We start from the raw sequence: 25,479 nt of genomic DNA, 5'->3' as shown, positions 1-25,479 counted from the left end.
CTAAATCTTACTTGTGGAGGGTGTGTGCGGTGGTCTTGCGCAGGCGTCCGTCTCTCGGGGCGCTGCTGGGAGGTTTGGGTGTGAGCGTGAGGAGCCTGGCGCGGCCCGTGTGGGTGAAGGTGCGTCTGAGCGGCTGGGTCAGGGGGCTGCTGGGAGCATGAGGTCGTGATGAAGCAGCAGGTGTGAGGCTGTGAGACGACAGAATGGCCTGAGACACAAATAAAGAGGAGAGATGAGTTCCTGAAGTCTACTGAAAGTTAAATGCTTGTGTGGAAAGATGGTGTGCAGAATTATTTAAAGGTTGAAATACTTTCTTGTAATAGTTCATCCAAAAAGGAACATTTACTAAAAATATCCTTTAAGGCCATCCGAGATCAGGATGAGTTTGTTTCTTCATCAGGTTTATAGAAATGTAGCATTGCATCAGTGTCTCATCAATGGATGCTCTGCAGTGAATGGGTGCCGTCAGAATGAGATTTGGATTGGATTTGTGTTTACGTTTATTGATTTGTGAGACATTAACTGATGGACTGGAGTGCTGTGGATTATTGTGATGTTTTTATCAGCTGTTTGGACTCTCATTCTGACGGCACCCATTCACTGCAGAGCATCCATTGATGAGACACTGATGCAATGCTACATTTCTACAAACCTGATGAAGAAACAAACTCATCCTGATCTTAAATGAACTGAGGGTGAACACAGTTTCAGCATTTTATTTTTTTGGTGAACTATTCCTTTAATATGCAATACTGATGTATTAGTGTCTAAATAGTCTCACAAATATAAATATATGTATATATACATTTTTCTTTTTGTTTACTATTGTAATGTTTGTTTAAATCTGAGGTGCTAAAACTGTTTGTCTATTTCAGGATGCAGTGAGATCTTCCAGCAGAAGAAAACGATTGTGTTGAATGGTCCTGTGAAGGAACGACCTTATCTCAGTCTTTATTAAAAACAGCATTTTTCCTTCGAGTCAATCGAGGTCAAGCTCAACAGCCTCCAAGAGCCAGTTCATTCACTTTCATGGAAGAAAGAAATGACACTGTTCATCATAACAGCCACTAAATACTTTATAATCGGACATACCAAAACACAGGAATTCTTCACATTTCATTCTTGTTTAGACAAGTCTTCATCTGAGCCAGAGCTTGGACTGTAAACATATTTTCCACACTGACGATGCGATTTAATGGATACCGTTCATTGATTCGAATGGGGACGAGAAAGCATTCTTTCCGTCCCGCTGGCGTGAGGGAGTTGTGAGGCCCCTGGCGTCTGATGAATGAGTGGACGGGACTCACCGGCTGGCGGCTCTGAGTTGAGGGCCAGGAGAGGGCACCTTTCTAATGCTGCCAGCTGGCCCCGGGCCAAAACAGCAGAGGAGCCGAGGAGTCTGTACCAGCACCGCAATCACAACGCTTTCCATCTCTGCTCTCACCCATTTAATGTCTATGAACGCATTACCTCAGCAAAGCAACTCAACAAACAGAGGCAACTGGGAGTTTGTGTTAAAACACTCTTCCAGACAGATATGATTTGAGGATGTAAACAAGCGATCAAAACAGATCTAAAAACATGATGACCCAAACCAACACTGGTCATAAAAGCAAGATCTTTGCTCTGTAATTGAATTTATTAGCTTTTCTGTGTATTAAATGTACCTACAGGCAATGAGAATCATGCTTAATATACTAGTGGACACAAGTTTGGAGTCAAGCTTAAATGAAGTCTCTCCTCACCAAGGCTGCATTTATCTGATCAAAATACAGTATAAACTGTGACATGTTATTGCAGTTTAAAACATCTGTTTTCTGTGTGAATCTCTGTGAAAGTGTAATGTATTTCTGTGATGCACAGCTGTATTTTCAGCATCATTCCTCCAGTCTTCAGTGTCACATGATCTTCAGAAATCAGAATAATATGATGATTTACTGCTCAAGAAACATTTCTGATTATTATCAATGTTGAACACAGTTGTGCCGCTCAATATTTCTGTGGAAAATGATCAGTTTTATATTTCAGGATTCACAGATGAACAGAAAGTTCAAAATACAAATAGAAATCTACAGTAACATTATAAATGTCTTTAAAGTCACTTTTGACCAAATTATTGCATCCTTTTTTGAACGTTAGTCATGTAGACTGCGACCTGTCATTTATTTGTGCTGTGAGATCAGTGTTAATGGATGAACTGTACCCTCCGGATGAAAACATGTTTATATGTGGCTGTAGTAATGAATGTGTGCTTGCTCGAGTCTCAGAAGAACAGCAGTGCTTCATGGGGATGATTAGGGAGGATCCACTGATACAGCGCTGACTCACAAACAGCACGCACACACACACACACACACAAACAAATGACCCACTATTTCATTCACGTTTACTGTAATGCAGCGTGAGCTGAGGGCCTATGATGGACGTCTCCTTTGAGAGTCCCGTGGCTTAATGAAGTCCTCTGGAGACGGCGGACTGATTGCTTCACAATACCAGGGAGGAGTTCTCCATCCAGAAAAGTCTGTGGGGTGAGGATCGTTTTCCCATAATCCCCTCCTGAACACAATCAACTTGTGCCAAGAAAAACACATCTCCAATTGCATTAGTTAGTGACGTACTTCAGCGCAGAACAGTGACATCAGCATAGCTGAATTGCTCCACTAATATAAATGTGCATGAAGTCATGTGAATGGGCGGTGCTCAAGACGCAATGTTCACAGGATCTGAGGCAAGTGTGACATGCACAGCTGAGAGTGAAACACACAAGAAGATCACGTTTCATTCAGACTACACTCCACTGGAGGAACTGGAACATTACAATGAGAGTCATAAGAGTCATCCAATATTCTGGCTACTTTAACCTTCAAAAGAAAGTCATTTTTAGGTTTACACTAGCATATCGCACAGATAGGTTCCACATGAGGGTCAGCGGACACACGTTTATTAATACATGTGAGTTTTTATGCTTTGCAAACACACACATTTGGGTTTCTGTGATGTTTTGAACTTTGCTATTGCAAGTTCTGCCCACTGTATTATTCACATTAAGTCACTTTTTATCATATGAACCATGCTTTTTTCATATTCCAGAGCAAGTTATATGATGCAAGTAACATTAAGTACGCAAAACACACACATGCACTAGGGGTGTTTAAATGAATCATTGCATCGATGCATTGCAATGCGGACACTAGCTTAAAATGGCAGAAGGAGGAAAAAAACCAAACAGTGTATTAAAAAATGCATGCACTATTTTTAAATAAAAAATAAAAAAACTAAACATTTATTTTGGATGCGATTAATCATGATTTATCGTTTGACAGCATTATTTTATACTTGTTTTTTTTCTTCCTATTCCATTCTGAATACTTAATAATTTATGATGGAAAGTAAAATACGCGATTAAACGTGTATTATTATAACACCTTCACTATAATGTTTGTAAATGTTTCATTTCAGTATTTTACATCATTTCAGACTGTAATAATAAAATGTGACTTGAACATGCAGAACGATGCAGCTTGTCTGTGTTATTTCTCTCAATACTCACATTTTAACCCAGCGTAACTTATAGTCATGTGGAACTTATTTTCCAGAAAATACAGTGAATACATGTGGTGTCTGTCAGTGAAAATATGAAAATGTGCACAAGTCAAATAAACATCTACTAGCCTGTGCGGTTATTATTGAGGCCTGTGTGGTCCTCAGTGTGGTGACTGCGGTGTTACCTGGTGACGTGTGCGGCTCTGGTCGAGCAGCTGTCTGGATCGCTGCTTCTGCTGCTGCAGCTGCTGGATGGCGAACTGAAGCTGGTAGTTTCCCGCAGCCGGCGGCGGCGGCTTCTGAGCGCTGAGCAGATCAACATCACACACCGACTCAGCTTCACACGCAGCCCTGAGACTGAAGACCAACAACAACATCAAAACACTAGTCGAGAGGCATTTCAGTGTCCAGCAGGACAAGAGCCAACCTGCTACTGAAAAAAAGCTGGTAGCTGATGCCAAGAGCATCATTTGAGATGTCGAGCACCTTGTAGATGAGAGTAGGATGCAAGATCATGTTTATGCATTTCAAAAAAACCTCTAATAATAATAATTAATGGCTGCTTTGCACTCGCAGCATCAGAGAGGCAGCTACTCAACACTTCTTTAACTGGATCATCTCTCTCACTTTATTCCAAAGGCCTGCTCTCCTTATATATATATATTTATAATTTACATTTTCTTTAGGATACAAATCTAGCTCATCTAATGCTGTAAACTATAGGGAACCCTATTATTTGCACATAGTATACAGTAGATCTAGATAATATATTTAATAATTAACACACAAAAATAGATAATTCTACATAGATTCTCTTCTAAATCTAATTATAAATGTATGTGTCTACTTCATGTCATTGTTGAAATATAATCATTTACACAGTGGCTGACATAACTTATTTTCATAACAGATTTATTTAAATATAAATTAAATAATCAAGACATCATTACTAATGTGCTGTGGACACTAAAAGACTTGCCTGACGTGAATCTAATGCCATGTGACATTGTTTACAAGCTGTTTTACTGACATCTTTGCATCAAACCCCATACAAAACACCAAAATGTTCTAAAGAAAATAGTTAAAAAATTTCTGAACTTGTTTTCCAAGAATATTTTCATGAATCTGGCCATAGAAAATAATACGCAACTAAACAAATCTAGTTCTCATCCAGTGTGTTTATTATGTTAAGAACGTAAACAAATGTCTTAATAAAAAAAAACAAAAAAAAAAACTGAAACCAAAACAGATTAATTTAGTGAGGAAAAAGTATACGTTATCATGCTGTATATCTGTTATCATTTACATTTCTGGCTATACCCACAAGCCCTAAAGAGTTTTTTAATTTCCATTAGAAAAACATCATCAGACTCAAATAAAACATACTTTTGTACTTTTCTAATCAACTCTCAAGCAATTCTCTATAGTATGAATGACCGATGTGGCTGTATTCCTCATTCATAATCCCCTTGAATGAAAGCATCTGCTAAAGGAATCAACGTGGATGTAAATACAGAAGTGAATTATTCTGGAAAAACTGAGTAAACTCAGTAAAAGCGGTGCTTGTGCAAGAGGCTACATGAGAACAGCGGGCCAAAGACACTTGGGATCACAGAGTCATGTGAAAAGAACCATCCACCCATGCAATTCTCATTTCTCATAACGGTTTGTGTGTTGGAAAAACAATTGGTGACCCATGACACAAGCTCAAAGACCTCCACCTCACCACATCTAGAGCACAAACCTCCACGTGAACCCCAACATCAGCGCAGCTACTTCGAAACAGACCTTTGACTTTTCATCATCCGCTTCAATAACAGTCTCAGTTTAATCCCAGAACCACAGGTAATGAAGATGTTTACCAGTAGAGCAAACATGCTTTCCACAATAAACAATGAGAGAGAACTGCCAGGAGGCGGAGGACGCGGGGTCTTCACCGTTCACTGCATGCGCTAACTTTCTGACGACGCAAGCCGTTGTCTGTTAGACAGTTCACATCTACTACTACTAATAATAAACGCTAGCAGTGAAATTTTGTTGCAGTTCAGCGTATTTAAACATGAGGTCACACATAAATGAGCCTCGTAAGCAAGCAAGGACAGCCACAGAATGTGAATCCCACCATAATGCAGCATTCCAGGGAACAGCGCAAGAAGTGCATTGAGCTTCATGTTGTTGTTGATGATGATGCATGACTGCAGTTTGAGCTCGGCTCCAGTGTGCCGTGCCCCCAGTGTCCGCACTGACTCATTAACACAACACTGTTATCCCGGGAGGAATTTCTCACTCGTCAACCAGAGGAAAGTCCTGTGAACATCAAGCCCTCTCGGTCCAATTAAGGTGAATGAAAAGATTTTATTAAAATTAGGGCACCAATAAATTTATAGGCGACCTTAAATTAGGCATGTGTGCAAGAAACCTACTTGAGGTGTACATGTGGAAGGAATCAAGTTCAGTTTATTCACATTCCTCGAAATTACGATGTACAGCTGAATCCTGCGGAATCCATTATTTACAACTTTAAAGGATATGTAAGAACAAGATAATAATAAGAGCTGGTCAGGGTAATAGTTACAGATAGTGTTAGAGGTGCTAGTCAGTTTAGATGCAAGCGCTCTGAAAGATGGTGTATTCTAACTCAACTCTGTACACACTACAGTCCTACTCCAAGAATTCCTGCATGTGGCATAAAAGCCTGCGGAAAGACCAGTTTACATCTTCATGCACTTCCAAGGTTGGTCCGGACTCGTTTACTCTGGTTAGTGCTGGTTTGGTGCTGGTCTGGCTGGCGCTTACAATAGCTGACAACTTTGCCACTTTTTAATAACAATCATAAGCAATCCAAACTTGTTCAAACAATATCTTTGGTAACAAAACGAACAGAATCAGAGTGACTCAGGTTCACAACTCCATCTTTGCATGCGCGACTTCCACTTTTGGGAAGGAATGCGACAAGCACCAGGTTTACTTTATTTTCACATTTGCATAATGAAGCTTGTATAAAACAGCTGTCAACAGATATTTCCATATTGCGCAATGTTTTGAGGATAACATCTCTTTATATCAGGCAACCCCGGTTTTGTTCCTCTGCGGCCAGGTTAAACCTAGTTGTAGCCTATATATTATTCTCTATTCATTATTTTTTAGAAACCTTGCACTTTTCTACTAAATTTTACATGGTGTTCTTGTATTCAAATTAAGCACTGTCCACTGCTGTGCACGTGCCACAATATCGATACAGGGCCAACAGTATCGATATTCGTATTGTCAAATCTCGGTGACGATACATCGTCAGTCAAACAGTATTTTTTAATGTCACGTGTATGTTTATTTATTTTTACTATTTATTTTTACTTCAGATGTTATCTGCAATGTATATAGTCTTTTGGGGCAAGATAAGAGATATATTTAACCGTTTAGGTGTGTGTGTCTGCTGTGCACTGCTGACACAGGTAACAATCCAACACAAAATATAGCCAATTTCTTTATGTACGTAATTATTCAGGAATTATATAACATGATCATATTAGTATCAGAAATGTATTTAAATATACAATGAATAATACAATAGCCTCTGTTATTATATCTGCTCTATACTGAAATGAAAAGCTTAATTTACCGTTTTTAAATAAAGATTAGAGTCTGTACTGTACGTAGTCAGTTATTTCTATGAATAAATTATGATGTGTATATTTTTACTGTCCTGATTGAGCAACATCTCTTTCAGACTCTCGAAAATCACGCAAATAGGCCCTATGTTTACTAGCATTACCGTTTCCATGTAAAATGCTGTATGCTAAATTATCCATCAATTTAACCGTTTAAATCATTGCCTGCTTCAAAATGAATGCTGTTAACAAAATTGTTGAAACATTTGCAGTTAGCGCCTACTGTACGAATAAAACACTATAACAAAATTATATAAACAATTAATAACTGTACAAGGCAAATAAAGGTATACAAAGCATAAATCTTTCTTCAGATTTCAGAACGAGCACTTTGCCATTTGTCATATATATGTCCATCTGATGTTTATCATGTTGATGTTCGCTACTGTAATGAACATAGCCTTTTAATAAGTAATGTTAGGGGAAATCCCGACATTAAAAAAATAGCCGTTTAAATGTCTTGGGTGTTTGCATTGTAAGTATGTACAGGGATACTTTCGATTTAAAAACGCTGACTTGTTAGGTGATGTTTTCTCATGAAATTACTACATTTTCCTATTAATTAAATGGACTGTATGGGAAGTCAATGGATTACGAACATGGTGGTGTGTCAGCTTCACTTTCATGACGTCATGAGCAATCCAGTTCTCTATTATAGACGGTTTCATCGGGCGCACGCGCCTGGACCTAAGTTAACTTCCGGTCTGTGTTGTGTATATCGGTCTGGCTGCGGTGCCTTCTACAAACGCAGTTAAAGTCAAGGTGATGAGTAGACTGAGGGCTCAGGTGGTTGTGCTGCGGGATGTGTTTCCCATACATTTATTTATTTTTGGAGACTCGCCACAATTTTAAAACTGATCGATTTTCAAAAAGGCTTCGTTGAACAAACATGAGTAACGTTACGTACTGCACGTTTAATAATAATAATTCCTTACATTTATATGTTTAAATATCAAAACGAGGCACAGGTGTTTTAATATCGCTGTATTTCTGAAGGAAGACTTGCATGTTATATGCCTGATAAAGCAGCGTTTGTGAGCGTAGCTGAACCAGCTGTTACTGGGGAAACCTCTATTTCTCGCCCTTTATGTCTATGCTTTAAAACATCTCCTGCTGGCAAAGAATGAATTTGCATTTTCATTAAGGCCGCCTGATCCACGCGGCAAACATATTTTGTTTGTTATCAAAAAATATCTACTCTAGAGGGACTTTTGGAAGTCTACCGGAAGTTAAGTTAGGTCCACAAAAGCGCGCATGCGAAGTAACGTTTGTTTATGTTGTTGCCGTTGAAACCGTCTATAGATCAGAGGGCAAAACTAAATAAAACTGACTTTAAATAAAAACATTAACTGTAACCATGTGAAATTAAAGGTAAAAGTTGCATAGTTCTACAATCCAAACAACACAATCCACAAGCATTCAACAGTCCACACAAAGATGCTACTTAATCAGCATTCAGCATTTGTTTTCGTTTGAAATTTGATGAGGAGAAAAAAAGGTCTTTACCAGTGGAACTAAATAAAAGTATAAATAAACATTTTTTTTTCTCACTTCCAAAAAAAAAAAAAGATTGCTGATTGATTACGCATTATAATCAAAAAACCCCCAGTCATCCGGTGCATACCTACAAATAAGGCACAAGTGGGCAGAGCTAAAGAGTCTTATGCTGATGTATTCATCTCTTTAATACAATAAAGACCAGAAAGTCAAAGTCAAAGCTGTTTTTAGGACCTGTTTTTAGGTCTAAAACTTACCGTGTGTTTTTTTTAATAGCAGAATGACCACTAATATGTTTAAAGTCAACTTTAAATTGAGCAGTGTCTCTATGTCTTGACTAGTGTAAGGGAGCAGAGTGAGGCTGAGAGATGCTGAGTCAGCAGACAGAATCCCTCAGGAGTGTCTAAGGAGGACGCATCTCTGGCGCCAGATGTGAGGAGGGGTGCTGGATACAGGATCCCTTAAATCATTATTTCCCAGATCAAGGCTCACACTAGGGCACATTTACTCATTGCGCGGCTCGCGAGCCGCATGCGGCTCATCAAGCTATAACTGGTGGCTTGCATAGTAGCTTACAGTATCACACTGCCACTTGCCTTCAGAGCATGTGAGGCGGGAGCGAGCGGGGAGCACGAGCGGGGGGATCTTGGACAGAGCGCAGAGCGGCAATTTCAAAAGGACGGTGGACGGAGCGTCACATTTCCCGCTCCAATTTCGCTCTGCTCACACCACGAGTCTGAAGCATGCTCATTCAAGCCTGACCCTGAATTCATTAGTCTTGCACAGTCATCAACAGTACACTATTTTCAAGCAAAACTCGGCTCAATAATGGAGTTCAAAAAGTAAAATGGGAATTCATACAGGTGTAGCCTATCAATATACTAAGTCGCTCCGGAGTAGCCTATAAGGCGCATCAGTCAAAAAATGCACCATGAAGAAGAAAAAAACATATAGGCCTAGCTTCACACTGGACGTATATTTTGACACAGTTTACAGTGTCTGCTTTAAGGGCCTGGTTCTATTTTTTCACGCTATTTATCTGCACATTCCTTGCGTTTCTTCTCTCGACACTGCTGCCGCTCGCTCACTCGTTTAAAGTTGTGATTGGGCCAGCCCGGTGTCAATCAAGAAAAGAGCCAATGGGCCGCTGATCTACGTGTTTCATGGGCTGGTCTGTCAAAAAGAAAACTAACACTGACTTTGAACAATGCATTACACCGGCACAAACCCAGCGCCGCCAATTAAGCAAAACAAAACAAAACGAATGGGCCGCCGATGTACGAATTTTATGGGCCGTTAAAAAAAAAAAAAAAAAGTATGAGTATGAGATATCGGCCCAAAAAGCACGTCGGCCCACCGGGCAAATGCCCGGTATGCCCAATGGCCAGTCCAGCCATGGTAGCCATGGTCTGCTGACTGAAGTTATGAAGGACCCTGTTGTTTGCAGATTTACTGGATTTGTGTTGTCGTGGACATAACACTCCCGAGACGAATGTCCGCACTACTGAGGATGCACGTCCAAAATCAGCATACTTTGTATTGAGAAACGCGCGCAGATCTACGTCACCAGTCTATTTGCCTAATCTTCCCGGTACTTTACACCGCGGTGGAAATGCAGAAAGCAACAGGTCTGGGGGGAGAAAAGTTCCTGGGGAAGAAAGTTCCTGGTACAAATGTTCCGGGTAATTTCGGTGGAAAAGCGGCAATAAATGCGTATTTGCTTAATGCTGATGGCAAACGAGAAAGTATTATAATGTTTGCCTTTCTATTAGCAATAGGCCTAATATAAAATAAATCGTTATAGAACGTTCTGTATACATTAATTCCTTGGTTTAACCGTTCTATCTGATTATTAGACAGACTTATATCTGTATTAGACAGAATTGTTAACAATGACAAACAAGAGAGAGAGTGTGAGTACTGTATGCTCAGGCGCTGTCGCTCTCAGTGCTGTCAAAATAAAAGTCCCACCTCAAACACATAGGCCAAGCAGAAAAACTTATCAGCCAAACCCGATATTTAAATATCAGCCGCTATATCGGTCGACCACTAATTCTTATGACATAAATTGTTCATTATGATAATAACAAATAAAGACAACCATTATAAATTTGAAGCCTAAATGACATAAGTAAAAAAGCTAAACAAAGATAAAAATGAACTATGCCACGGTCATGTGACTTCAACGTCATAACCATTAAACTTCAACAACTATGTCAATCTTCATTTTAAAACTAAATATTTCCCGAAAGCTTGATTTAGAATAGTTTGCAAGAGTATGATTATAAACACAACAATGCCTTGAAAGCGAAGAAAAAATTAGGAAGGTTGTGTCCCTGACAATCTCTGTAGTCCCATTTAGACACTTGTTATCAGCTGCCTTTTTCAAGACACAAAGGGGGTTATTACTGATGTATTTTATTTTTTAGAATAAATCTTGAAAATATCTTGATTTTGTTTTCATCACTTATTTCAGAATTTTAACTAAAAACTCAATGACAAAAAAAGAGAAAAAAAAACCCTGTATCATCACTTAAGTCAGTGAATGAATCTGTCACCTCCTGACACTCAATCGAGTGATTCTGATCCTCATAAACTTCTGCAGCGGTCAATATATACATTAGGACTGTGTGTAAAAGTGTGAAGGCCATCAGCAGAAGTAATCCTGAAATACTACAGTCAAGATGAGGAGCTAAGAGTCGATTCAGCACTATCTACATTCTTCCAGCCTATGACACAATCCAAAACCTAAATATTCAATAATTGTGACATTCCATTACCAATCTAAACCACGACTAGTATTATCATCATCATCTGCAAGTGGTACCAATAACTCACTGGAAATGAATCTCGACCGACGCCAAGAAAAGAGGCAGCTGAAACAGTCGTCCAAGTGGAACTAAAATCACCCAAATATTTCAGGCTTACGACAACGCTGCCACATACCTAATGTGAAAAATAACAACCCAAAGCTCAAGCGCTCAGCTGCAGGATTCGGCCACTCTTCATTAGCATCAGACTAAACGTTGCAGTGCAGTGAGGGAAAAGCTGGTAAGGAGGACAATGGCTTGGAAGTGCTGATCCAGCATACCTGGCAGTTCCTGGCTAGCACAACTTCAAAGGTCCCTGCTTCTCTTTGAAAGCCATTATGCCTAACCCCCTTGGCTTTGACAACAGCATACTTAATGGCTTCAGCATGTTTGGCACAGACCACTGGCCCCAAAATCTTGGATGTGGAGGAGGTGCTCAAAAAAGCCCCCAAACATTAAAGGCAGCAAGAAAGGGCTGAGCAGTATAACAAGAAATATTACGGTGCACTATTAAACAAGCATTCATTTGAGATTCTCCACAATGAGCAGGCCAAGTACGAGGTGAAGGATAACGGCAGAGGAATTCACTTCAGTTTTTGTGTAATTCGGTGCATAGCACACAGTAGCCGGCGGAAAGTTCCAGCCAGATGCCTAACAAATGGGATGCCACATTTTTACCAGGAATAAAATCTCCCGCTGCAAACAAAAGGCAACCGTTCTTCCCCAACGCTATTATGATTAATTGGCAATTAATCTCAGTGGAAAAGACTTTAGCGGGAGAGATGAATCCTTGTCTAACATCTTTTCCACCCTCCACCATTTTACAGTCGATGTAATGGAAAAAGTCCTAATATTAGAGATGAGCTTCACTCTTAAATATGAGCCCTGACATACTGAAGCAGAGCAGTGATAAAACAAATGCAGCCATCACAAAGAGAACGCTGGTATAAGTGACCGTCTGGTTTAGATATCAACATAAAACCACACGCCGGCTACTCTTACAGATTCTATATAACGGCAGCGCTGTCTTTTGTGGAAATAAAAACATTTTACAAAGGGAAAAGCCAGACATTCCAGGAATTCCCTGATAGTTCCATACATGAGGAAGGGATGGACTAGAAAAACAGTGGGGGGAGATCAGGGCAAATGTGTCTGAGACACTGTCACTCGCATATCACTGTAAAAATACAGGAGAAACAGCGTGTACATAACCCTTCCACTGCGAGGCCTGGAGAAACGGCAGTCTCATGTGCGTTCATACAGAGCTCAGAAACTCATAATATATCACTTGCACTTGGGCCACAGAGGGGAATCTGGGAGACGCTCTTCTGTTTTTACCCTCATGACTTGGTCTACCACAGGATCAAACTCTCTGCCAAGCTTAACACGTACGTGCTCTCACACAGAGGGCAAGCAAAACAATGGAAGATTTCAGCAACGCTGCACTAGAATGCACACTACAGATCACAGAGATAGTTTGGAATACTTCTGTAAACACAACGTTTACAACTATTTTTAGACTCTATAGCCTCTTTCACACAGTAATACCAGTAAATTGCCGTAAAATTACCGGAACGACTTTACCGGTAAATTAAAAAATGCGCTGTTCACACAGTCAACGACATTCCGTCTTTTTTCCCGAAAAGCACCATTCACACATCCATTCCAAAATACCGGTAAATTCTGTGGCGTCAATAACCTCTAAATAGCTGTGCTTGTATTTTTAAACATGGAGGGTAATACGTGATCAGTATTTCTGTTGATGGTTTCATTTTTGTTTCAAACTTTAGTATTCATGCAACTGCTTTTGTTACAGAGACATCGTAATAGACGACTGGTTTAAATAATTATACTCGCCATTAATAAAACACCTGATGCTGTCGGGAGCTGACCAATTTAGTGAAAATCGTCTTGAAAGGATTAATAGCACAATGAAGTTGCGATTGTAAATTGCAGCCTGTAAGACGCACATTGCAGAAATGTAAATTTGCAAATTTAGACTATGCTGATCCAAATTCATATCAAATAGTCTATCAACGCAGATAAACAGTTCTGCGTTCAAATTGAGATCAAAAGATGTTGCAAAGCACCAGAAAAAGTAATTACCATGAATGTGACAGAGGGAAATAGTAAAAATATATTTGAATTATTTACTAATAATGTTTTCTGAGTCTGTGTCCCAAGGATGAAGTTGCCTGACTCGTCATCTCCTCATTAGACGCGCCTTCTATACGGATTATGATTGTATTAAGATTTTTTGTTGTTCGTTTTTATTATTTCGTTAAGTAGTAATTTAAAGCTTTCTATAGATATATTTATCATGTCTGTGAGGCATGTATTCGCTGAGTTCGGTTTATTTTTTTAAGCTCTCCTGTTCAAGACGAGACGACAGAAAGCATGTTTATTTTATTTATTTTATATTTCTTTATTTTATATTATGATCGCACTGGCACCTATATGTCCCAAAAAGCGTGCTTTATCTTGCACTCCGCACAAAATATTTGATATAGCGCACATTTATCTGGGTTTAATGTTAAAACATCGTTAACATGCTTGAACTGTTTTATATCTTTAGATTTTATTTTAGACAATTTGTGATTATTTGAGAAGGCTAAACTGATTAAACATAGGCTATGTACACAGCAGAATTCCGGCAATTTACTGGTAATGTTACAACTTCTCATACCGGTAAATTGCCGGAACGAATTTACCGGTATTTTTTAAAAGATCCTGTTCACACATGATCTCTTTACGGCAATTTACCAGTAATTTTCCGGAAAAGTCTGTATGTGTGAAAGGGCTATATGCTTTCTTCAAAGATTCTTCAGAGGCTGTTACTGGCCTGTAAGTTTTATCACCCGTGACCGATTTGGCCAACATCAGCTAAGCACCTATAAAAATCTACAAAGGTGATCACACCCAAAAAGTTTACAGAATGCTAATTCACCCTTTTACAGAGCACTTTGAACTCAGGGTCTTCTGCATCTTTGGGAGAAAAAAGAAAAACAGACCGACTATTGACTGAATACCAGAGGAACACAGTGGCCTTTTCTAACTACACCATTTTTTTTCTTACACTGTCGATATTGTATAAGCATATGAAGTAATAAAAATTCACTCTATGAATTTGCTTATGTTCAGTTGGCTCTTCTTCATCCCTAGGGTCTTGGACATTATACTGACACCTACTGCTGTGGATGGAAGTTTTGTGGAAGGTTTTATCAGTCCACTTTACACTAAAGCTGTTTATCTTTTGTCTTGATCACTTATTTATCACATTTCTTTGTTCTATGATCACTTTTGTTTTCTTTGTTTAATAACATAAATCAATAAACTGCACATTCTTTTATTCAGTCCCTCACAAATTTTTCAATTTCCCATTGTTAAGGCTTTAATTCACTTTAAACCACTAATCAGTGTGACTTAAGGCCTGTTTACACCAATGATGATAAATATAAAGATAACTATAAAGATACAGTCCACGCCACAACTATAACGATAAAGGCACAAAGAAACAACATGATTGGAATCACTTTCAGAATGAATTCTTCCAGCTGATGAACATTACAAACATTGACAGCCAATCAGAATCCATCCTGCTATCATGAGCTCAAGAATTTAAAGTGACATGCGCTCATAATAAACAGACAATATTGTTCGCTGGTGTGGATGCTAATATCATTATCTTTATAGTTATGGTCCTTTTATATTAGGGTTGCACAATAAATTGCATGCAATAGTAAGGTGCATCTTGTCAGTAAAGCTGGTTCTGTAATCAGTAGTAAATCTCTATCACGTGCTTTCTGATGGAGCAGCATTTACTACACAGAGCCGTATTTCACTGACAAGCTACTCAAAACAATTGCAGACGATATCATCGATATTATACATCAATATTATGAAATTGGGCTGCGATAATAAAGTTGTCTTCTCAATGAATTATGGCTCTTATCTTGTAAACCCTGCTCCTTCTGAAAGCACATGAAAATACCACATTTAATAACATGTTTTTGCTCTAAACTCATTTCAAAACGTCAGTCGAGTGTTTGAAGTAAATCCTTCTTTGAGATGATGTGGCTTCTTACACAGAATAAGGCACACAACATATTTCATAGTATTCTAAGCAGTGATAAAGGCATTGCATTATTACATACTTTATTATAAGCATATAATATATATTGTCGTAGTCGTGTGTTTATTAGTCATGTTGAATCAATAAAAGCAGTTAAATCTTCTGTTTATTCAGCTGCAGTGATAGGGATTTCCTGGATTTCTTCTGCGGGGCATATTTTGAGTTATAGATATAGATATATCTCTCATGTCTCTTCGTTGAGTATTCACTGAGTTACAGTTCATTTTAATGATGTGTTTGTAAATTAAGATCACCGCAGACCAAGGCTGCAGACAGCACAACTTGTTTGTTATCTTTATTTTATAAATGCACAAAGTTCTGTTGTTATTATGTCTGTATACAAAAAAAGTAGACCCTTTACAGATTCGAGTGATGTATTGCTCAATCAAACTGAAAGTGTAATTTAGTTCTTTTCGGGGTTATCAGGAGAAAAGGCCTCATAACGCGTATACGCGTTAATCGACTTCAGAGGGTTAATGTCTCTTTGGTGCTGACATTGTACCTCCAGCAGCTACAGCAGGAGAACAGTAATGATGGACCGCTGCTTCTCACTCAGGGCAGGGTTTATGCTAATAGTGCAGAGAGTGTCACAAATGGGCGGACTTTCACCGACTATGTCGTCATAGTAGTGAGAAACCTAGAACTGCTTCTTTTTGTGTGGAGAAACTGTTTATGAATTATTGGGATAATAAAACAATGAGTGGATTTTTAACATTATAGGCTGGTTGTTTTCACACACTGCGGCCACACAACTGTGTTCAAAAACCTTATAAAAGTGTTTTTTGCATTTTGCACTTTTAAAACAACACTGAAAGGAGCTGAGCTGAATAATGACACTACTGTGAGACTAGGCTGCACTGAAACAAATCACCATACCTGAATTCACTGAGATGTGAGCAACACAACAGAAATGGCCCAAAAGTCCAGACTGATCACAAACACTTACCCAGAGTCACCAGTGGTCATGTGTGTATGCATCGCTCTCAAAGGTGTGTGCCGGACCCCAGGACCCAACGTTAGACCTCCTCTGCTGAAGAGCCCATTGGCCAGATTCAGATTCGCCAGCTGTTGGGAAAGAACGATCACCTTTTCTTACAAAATGATCATACAATGATTCGTGATTCATACAAAACAGGTCTGTGTTTGTCCAAAACACTAGATATCCAGTGTTGGGGAAAGTTCCTTTTAAAAGTAATGCATTACAATAAAAAAGTAACAAATTACATTACTTTTTAAGTAAAGTAATGTGTTATGTTACTTTTGCATTTGTTGCATTCGGCTGAGCTTGGTAGTTTGTTTTTAATATCAAATACATCTATTTTTTGGCAAATGTAACAAGTCCTTTCACACCAAAAGAAAAATGGAAATGTAAATTCACGTCTATAATAGAGATCATAGCTCAAATCATTCTGGATTGCACGAAGAATAGGACTCAGGAGAAGGTTTAACACTTCAGCAAAAATTGGATCACATAGAAATGACAGCTTAATTATTTTTCTATTTAGCTTTTTTGTGCAATTATTTAAAGACCACATTAAACATTTTTTTGTCACCGGTGTTACCTTCTTTATCGATATAAAAAATATTTTATTCAATATTTTTTCTTGATATTTTTTCAGCACATGTAGTCAGAGTTACAGAAAAATAATGAAAATGCAAGAAATAAGGAGATTATGTTTTATTTATTTAAATTGAAAGAAAAAAACAGTACGGTAACACCAGTGACACAATGAATCACCAGTGACATAAGACCTGATCTACAGTTACACTAGTGACAATTTTCATGAAAAAAGCATTTTACAAAATGTCTTCTGTAAGGTATCAAACCATATGTTGTCAATCATTGTATACTCAAATTAAGTAGTTTAATAAATTTTTATTATAGTATTTATTTATTTTATTTTTTTACAATTTCCTAACAATAAATAGGTCAAACCAGTGATGTCAGCTAAAAGCTTCATATGAAATTGTGAGCTAAATGAGAACATTTCTGATAATTGAAAAGAAACAGTGGACTTAACATGGGCTTTTTTCATAGATCCTTAGAAAACTGGGAGGAGGAAGTCAAGTGATGTCATAACACCAGTGACACAAATCCACAAATCCTGGGGACCACTGTTTTCACTATATATTTTATAATATTTATTGAGCATTCTATTTTATCATGCCATTTATATCATATATTTGATCGTTATGAATACATTTTTGTAATTACAATGGTAGAAAACCCTGATTTTGACTGCAAAATAAAGCACTTTCCCTGTGTACATGGCTGTGGGGACGAGCAGTTTTGTGGTTCTTGGAATTCTTTATAATTAATTAAAAACAAATATTGCCAAATGTATGGTGCAAGAACGTCTAATTGTTCAAATAACACATTGTTTTATTTTAAAATAAATAATAAAAAAATCTAACCCTAATGTGTTTTTCAAGTGTAATATTTCTGTAAAGGCTAGGGACAGAAAAATGGATGTTTCTGTAGAATGACCCTCTGCTCTTACTCCTGATTTCTCTCAACATGCGACAGGAGACTTTTTTTAAGACTACATTTAAGTCTATATAATTCAGTTCAATTTGCTATCTAAAAGTAAAAAATCCCTTATCCCTTATACACTTTACATTTCCAGTAAATAAAAAAAATAAAAAAATAAAAATTCACTTTTTTTCTGGTCATGATCAACTCTAGACTAGCCATAAATTAACTGGCTAGATATTGTTATTATTTTAGGCAAATGGATGTACTACAATTCATTTTAAAGGTAGATCTATATTAATTTTTGCATATATCACTTTACATGTCTTCCCACGGATCACTCTTGAGCAGAATAAGCTGTAAAGTTGACCAGATTTTTTGCAGTTGTCATAATGTTTTCTATTAAAAATCACTGTTGCCATGACACTAGCAAAATTAAGTGCAGATCCAGACTGACCTAAAACCCCACTGCCCTAGAAAAAGTTAGAGCTGCACATGAAAGGCCTTTATTTCTGGGCTCATGTTTTTGTTTGAGTGGCCTGTGGATGGTGTGCTGCGCTGTGGTCAGGCCGGGTGAACGGGAAATGTCAAGCATTCCTCAGAGGCAGGTGTTTAAATGAATGCAAGACCTCACTGAAGGAGTTCACTTTGAAACATGGCAGACATTGGCTCCTGATCTGCCCTCCTGTCAGCAGATATGAAACAGCACATTATCTGAACATGTTTCTTGAGCTCTCAGATGTTTCTTACAGTAGTGAAGATCCAGATGAAGACTGATTGCGCAGCGTTTCATTTATCCCTCTGTGTCTGCAGTGCAGAAAAACTACTGAGCTTGTGGTTTTTGGGAATTCTTACTGAAACCCAATGCTTAATTTTCCACCTGGCATTCTCATGAATAGAGTTCAAATGGTGTTGCAATATGTTTTTGTTCTGCATACATTCCAGTAAAGGGAAAAAACACCATGTTCCTTTGGGAAGAGGAGGATTACAGTTTCTAAGTTTGGACTCAGACTTTATACTTACACTTATCGGTGTGAATGCTGGTGTTTCAACATCATATTTTTCCACTTGTACTCCTTCTGTCTCTCTGGCCTGTGACTCATGTAGTCATGTTGTGTTCATGTATATTGTGCTTGTTTTGTTATTTTTTTCTATCATTAATATATATTAATATATTATCATTAATATAAATATAATTAATCTTTGTTGTTTTTGTAAACATTTCAAGAAGGGCTGGATAATTAACTGAAGTAAAACTGAAATCGCATCATTAGTGTGATGATCAAATAACAAAGTGAAGCGCAGCGCTGTGTTCATTAACACGTGAGCAGCTCATGATCCGCCAGTGTTTGTTAGCATCTCAGTGACACAATTCTCAATAAATAAACCATGTGAGCTCCAAGAACATCTGCTCTGAGTTTGAGATGCTTTAGGGTGCCTCTGGGAATGAAACATGCACCAACCATCTTCACAAACTTTGAGTGAGAAGCACGTATCAACAAAACAAAAGCTTTCAGGACTCTGTGCAGTTTTTCTGGAAATACAAAAGCTTAACTGTTTTTACTACATCATTATATTATTTTTTCATAAATACGGTTTTATTTTTATTTTACAGTGAAATATTGCAATAATAATATTTCTTATTTTGTTTAATATTCTCATTTAGTGATAATGATATTCATAATAAAAAATGATAAGAGTATTTACATTGATATTTTCATATTGATATACGATCAAAGAATTTTGAAAAATACATGCATTTTTAAAACACAATTGTATCAGAAAAACTGCAATTAAGATTTTCCCCCAATTCATGCATCTCTATTTTCAAGCCATATTTTGGCATCTCCTTACCTCAAGTAGTCTAAAAGAATTCTAAAACTATGAGGTTATTTCATTAATAATGATTAGTATGGATGGTGAATGAATTACTGTATGCCCTCACTCTCCCCGCAGCAGAAAGGGCTGAAAGAGCTTGAACCAATGTGAAGATTGCAGTGTTGAACTGCATCTATATTTGGAGCTAAATGGTGCGAGGTGAACAATAATGTTATGTTGGGTTATGACAAGGGTTTGTTCTGATCCGTGCTGAGGCTGAAAAGTTCTTTATGAAAGCCTACATGTGGGTGACTGGCAGAGGTCACGAGAGACGAAACCACCTGAGGCTTCTCAGACTGTACATTCCCTCTATAATTCAATGCATTTCCTTCTATAATTATCACTGTCACTTTTTTTTTTGCCTTTTTCATACCTCAGACTGTCATTATAAAGTCAGAACAATGCTATTGTCAACCTGCTCTTTTTCTAGAAAATTGCTACAATTGCTGGATTTTCACTCATTTAAGCAGTAGTTACTGGAATGAGGTGTTTAAAATGACTGCTGGAGAAGCCAGATTTCCACAGAAAAGAATGCAAGGCTGAAAACGCCAACCATTTCTGGCACTTCATTAAACTATTCCCACAAAATTACATCTAAATCAGGAAATGTTATTGCCAATTAACAGAATGTTCCACTGCCTTTAAAATGATCATGCAAAACATCATAACCAGAGTCAGTGAATGGGACTGTCTCTTATGCAGAACAGAGGTGGTACCATTATATATTTTTGTGAAGCGTCATGTAGTTCCAGACATTTGATTTAGCCAGAAAACACAGTTTCAGTCCGATGGTGTATTTGTTCAAGCGATTAAGCTGTAGGCCGAGAGGGAAAGACATGACACGAGTGAACTCACAGTAAACTAAAGTAAACACCTTCTAGAGTTACAGCGTTCAGTAACATGAGTGTCAGGGAATCTGTGTGGTCCGTCTCATCTCAAACACTTCAGGTGTTCAGCAAAGTAAGGGAGCTTGAACTGATCCCACCCCTGCACTTGGTGCCAGTCCCTAACATTCTTTAATTTATAAGAATCAATTACTGGGAGGGAAACGGGCTGCTTGTTAAACCTGAACAGAGAGCACCTCTCCTGTGGAGCGTCTGATAATGAGACCACACAGAGAGCGTATCCCGCTCCTGACAGACTCCGGATCAGACACACTCCAGCTTCATGCTGTGTGCTCCGGCGGATGCATGAGAGACAGCTACTGAAAATACATGTGACGCTACTGAGAGCTCTTCAGTCAAACTATCTGCCTCTACAGTAAACACTTGAGGCAAACCTATGACAATGATGTACTGCAACAGCGTCTTTGAAGCTCAATGACGTGAACAAACTCACTCTCAAACTACTTACATATTTGTGTATTTTGTTTTATATTTCTTCATCACATGATTCACAGGACTTAAGCCATTAAACTATTTTGTAACCTTTGTCTTTTTGTCTTCAAATCATTCTTTGTAATGCTGTGTTTCACCTGGTTTGGTTTGGTTCATGGCTTGTAAACAGAGACATAAAAAATGATGGGAAAAGTGAATGGGAAAAAATAGTTTCACTGTAGTCACTGTTGTACTCGGAAATGTTCTCATTTCAAATGCAATTATTCATGAAATTAAAAAATAAACCAAACACTCGTTAAATGCCAGTTACCCAAATTAATCTCTAAAGATGATTCCCTGACCCTGTGTTCATTAAGATTTGTAAAATATTTTTAAGAAATGTAAAAACAAAATGTTTACCAAGGCTTCATCTATTTGAACAAAAATACAGAAAAACACTAATATTGTGAAATATCCTTACAGTTAAAACAGCTGTTTTCTATGTGAATATATGAAGATTTAATTTGCAAAAACAGATAATTTTTTAAAATAAAGAAACAGCTAACTAACACAATTAAACAAATTATAACAATAAAAAAACATGATTTTTGAAAATAAAAAAATACAGAGTTATCTGTTTTTGCAAATAAACTCTTCATATGTTAAAATGTAATTCATTCATGTGACATAAAGCTGTATTTTCAGCATCATTCCTCCAGTCTTCAGTGTCACATGATCTTCAGAAATCAGAATAATATGATGATTTGCTGCTCAACAAACATTTCTGGTTACTATTAATGTTAAAAACAGTAATATTTTTGTGGAAACTGTGATACATTTTATTTTTCAGGATTCACAGATTAATAGAGAGTTCAAAAGAACAGCATTTATTTGAAATAGAAATCTTTTGCAATGATTTGAATATGAATTTGTTCTTACTAATTAAAAATACAAATGTCCTTTCTTAAAAAATCTTACTGACGCTGTTAAATGTATAGCTCAGACAGTCCAAATGAAGAGTGTTCAGGCTGTAATCTTGTGTGTGATGTGTAAATGGTGACTCACGTGTTGTGTAAGGAGGCTGATGTGACTGGACGTGCTGTACTGACGAGCCGCCTGTTTCTCCACTAGTTTGCGCAGAGCAGATACGATGGCCAGCTGGTTGGACTGAGCCTGGGCCGACAGAGAGTCCGTCTCTTTCAGCAAACCAGCAGATCCAGGTCTGGACTTATTCAGACTGGGCTTCTGACTGACTGTGAAGCAGAACAGAGACAAACTGGAAATAAACATAATCTTTTAAAAGGTTATCAGTTTAAAGTAGTCAGATTACCGTGTCCTGCAGAGGAGGGCCGTGCTGATCTCTGGACGGCTCTGGGTAGGACACCGGTAGAATGGATCAGTCGAGGTGTTTCTTGGGCAGCTGTTGGTGCAGTCGATTGGCTGCGTGCGGAGGCCCATGTGACACACACAGACGAGCTGCTGGCCAGTGGATGTGGCGGCGGCTGGACGTACGGCGGCGGGAGGCAGTGCTGTAAGACGATGTGTTCACACTCCAGAGCTGCAGCGTTCGGATGATCACTGCCTGATTTACACAGAGCTCTCTTGTTTCTGACAGCAGAAGTGGGAGTCTTGTTTGGTATATCTCTTGATTCAGTCTCTGCAGCAGCCGAAGGATTGGGTAGCACTTCAATAACGGCGCAGTCTCCACTTTGGCTTTTCCTTTGGATGTGTCCATTTTGCAATGAGTTGCATTTGGTTTTGTTACCATGTTTAGTTGCACTACAGCTTTCTGTGCTTTGGGTTAATTTACTTTGGCCCTGGTTTCCGGTTTGAGCTGCAGTACCGTCTTTGTGTTGGATCTCTGCGTTCTCTAAACCATCAGAGGCGTCCGTGTTGATGCACGCAGCTGCTTCAAGAGAGAGCAAATACATGAGTTTGTTATTATCAGGAAATTATTACATCCTAAAAAAGACAAACTTCTTTCTGTGTGGGACACAAATTGCCATAGCAGACACAAAAAATATATCAACAACATTAACCAAAATTGATCAATTTAGCAAAAAACAAAAACAAACAAAAAAGCATATAATTAATACTAATAAATAAATAGATGGAAATGATCCTGATCACCCTGTTAAGGTTTATTTCATAATCATGACTGGCTTTACACTGGCTTCTTCTTATTAGATTTTAAAATTGTAACATTTTATGAGGAATTGTGTCATATCGCTGCACTATTTATTATCATTTAAGCAATCATCAAACACTTTCACAAAGTTACAATATGTTTAACTATGTTATGTTGGTATTAAGGTCACAATAACAATAGGGTTCTGTTTAGTTTCATTTATATTTCATGTTCTGAAAAAAAAAAATAGAAATGTTTCCCCAGAAATTGCAAAATTTCACAAACAATTAGAAAGAAACAAGTTTGTAAAGTGTGAATGCTGGAATCTGGAGATGCAAGCTTAAGCGAAGCTGTTTCATCGGCTGTGCATCAACAATCAATCAAGTTTGGAGAAATCTGACCTGCAGATTAACACAGCCCTAATGCGTTTCACCAACAGAGGGTCTAAACCTCAAAGACTCTTCTAAATTGTTATGAAAGTCTTTCCTTTAGGGTTTACGTTGATTTTTATTCAAGAAAACATCAAGTGACCAGGCGCAAAAAAGACCAAAACGCCACAAAAGAACCATATAACAGCAGTATATATGCATCTGATTCTTCTGCAGAACACAAAGAAGGTATTTTAAAGAACCTTGGGGTCCAAACAGCATTGGACTATATGGACAAAAAGCATTTCTCAAATCAAAATATATCTTCCTCTGAGTTACACAGAAGCAAGTAAGAAATACATCACATCATTCCAAACCCACAAGACTTTGGTAAAACTTCAAAACACAAATTAAGATATTTGTACTAATGAAACCTGAGAGACTTCTGTCCCTCCAATGAAATTTAATGTAACCAAAACTTAAAAGTCATAAAAATAACTTAATTGGGGTTTCGTTTTATGGGTTTGGAATGACATGGAGAAGAGTAAATGATAACAGACTTTTCATTTTTGGGTGAATTATTCCTTTCAGACCAGCATCTGTTATTGAAACACTTTTATGATGTGTGCTGTGTCATATTTCATGCGCGGCTGATGAGATGGTAAATAAAACATGAGGAAATCTCACTCCCTCTGTTGTCATCGCTGTTCCTCTTGACTCCGCTGCTGTCACACTTTGTGCCCAGAAACACACTGGCAGACTTATTCTTCTGCGTGTAGAATGTAAGGACTTCCTCCAAGTCACTTTCACTGGAAGAACAAGCAAAATGACCACTGAAAAACATGGCCACTGCATTTGTCCTAGTAAAGCCATGTGCTCTAGATGCATCCCACCGACCTCGCCTCCAGAATAAACTCCTGGAAAACATTGGAGTTGATGCAGCGATCCTCATCTGGAATCTGGTCAAAACTCTCCACCATTTGCTTGGTTTCCTGAGGGTTATTTAAAAAAGTTGACTTAAAGAGGTCATGCATTGCATTTCATTTATTTTATAATGATCCCTGGAGTCCACTTATAATGTTACAAACACTGTCATAATTAACTAACTTAAGACTAACTTACTGATGACTAAGAACACCTAAGCAATCATTTAGCAGCACCCTAGATACTATCCAAAACACCGTAGCAATGACAGCAAGGCATTTCTAATGGTTTTCAAACTACTCGAGGCTTATATAACCATAAAACCTCTGCCAAAATGCCAAAGCAAACTGAACAGGGCCTATAAAAGCTTCAAACGAACCTTCAAACTATTTCAGCTTTGGTCAAGCCAGCATACTCAAAGTAGTCTGTATCGATGAATTGCTGTTTGCTAGTTTTTTACTTGTTACTTGATTGCTTTCATTATCGGCCTGCTGATCCGCAAACCTGGTTATAGAGCTGTATGAAGTTCCCGAGCTGATGGGAGAGGATGCGCTGGCGGTCTGACAGACACAGCAGACGGCTGGGTTCCTCCAGACACATGTCCTGACGCAGGTTACTGCTGGCTCTCCTCAGAAAGCGAACCACCAGCTCCTACAGAATCACACGGTCAACAGCACCCATCACACACAGTCTTTAGCACTCACATTAATAAAGTAGCTATAAAACAGACATATTAGACCAG

The 25,479-nt window shown here is 38.1% G+C and overlaps 1 protein-coding gene across 3 annotated transcripts in view; it reads right to left on the bottom strand.

The window, feature by feature from the left end:
• The window catches only part of ttll5 (tubulin tyrosine ligase-like family, member 5), a 153,623-nt gene that overhangs the window by 41,887 nt on the left and 86,257 nt on the right, over positions 1–25,479 (bottom strand). For 2 of the 3 annotated variants that reach the window (XR_009425082.1, XM_059520931.1), the window contains exons 22-29: positions 25,242–25,388; positions 24,711–24,805; positions 24,501–24,622; positions 22,648–23,226; positions 22,383–22,570; positions 16,597–16,715; positions 3,729–3,900; positions 12–208 (exon numbers count right to left, since the gene is read on the bottom strand). Coding sequence is in view for 2 of the 3 variants with exons in the window: in XM_059520931.1 (XP_059376914.1) it covers positions 12–208; positions 3,729–3,900; positions 16,597–16,715; positions 22,383–22,570; positions 22,648–23,226; positions 24,501–24,622; positions 24,711–24,805; positions 25,242–25,388 (1,619 nt within the window). In the remaining variant the exon portion in view is untranslated. The remainder of the gene's footprint in view (positions 1–11; positions 209–3,728; positions 3,901–16,596; positions 16,716–22,382; positions 22,571–22,647; positions 23,227–24,500; positions 24,623–24,710; positions 24,806–25,241; positions 25,389–25,479) is intronic. The other variant, XM_059520932.1, reaches the window with a different exon arrangement.

This window comes from Carassius carassius, chromosome 32 (assembly GCF_963082965.1).
Source record: "Carassius carassius chromosome 32, fCarCar2.1, whole genome shotgun sequence".
Lineage (NCBI taxonomy): Eukaryota > Metazoa > Chordata > Actinopteri > Cypriniformes > Cyprinidae > Carassius > Carassius carassius.
This window is presented reverse-complemented; position numbering and strand designations above follow the sequence as displayed.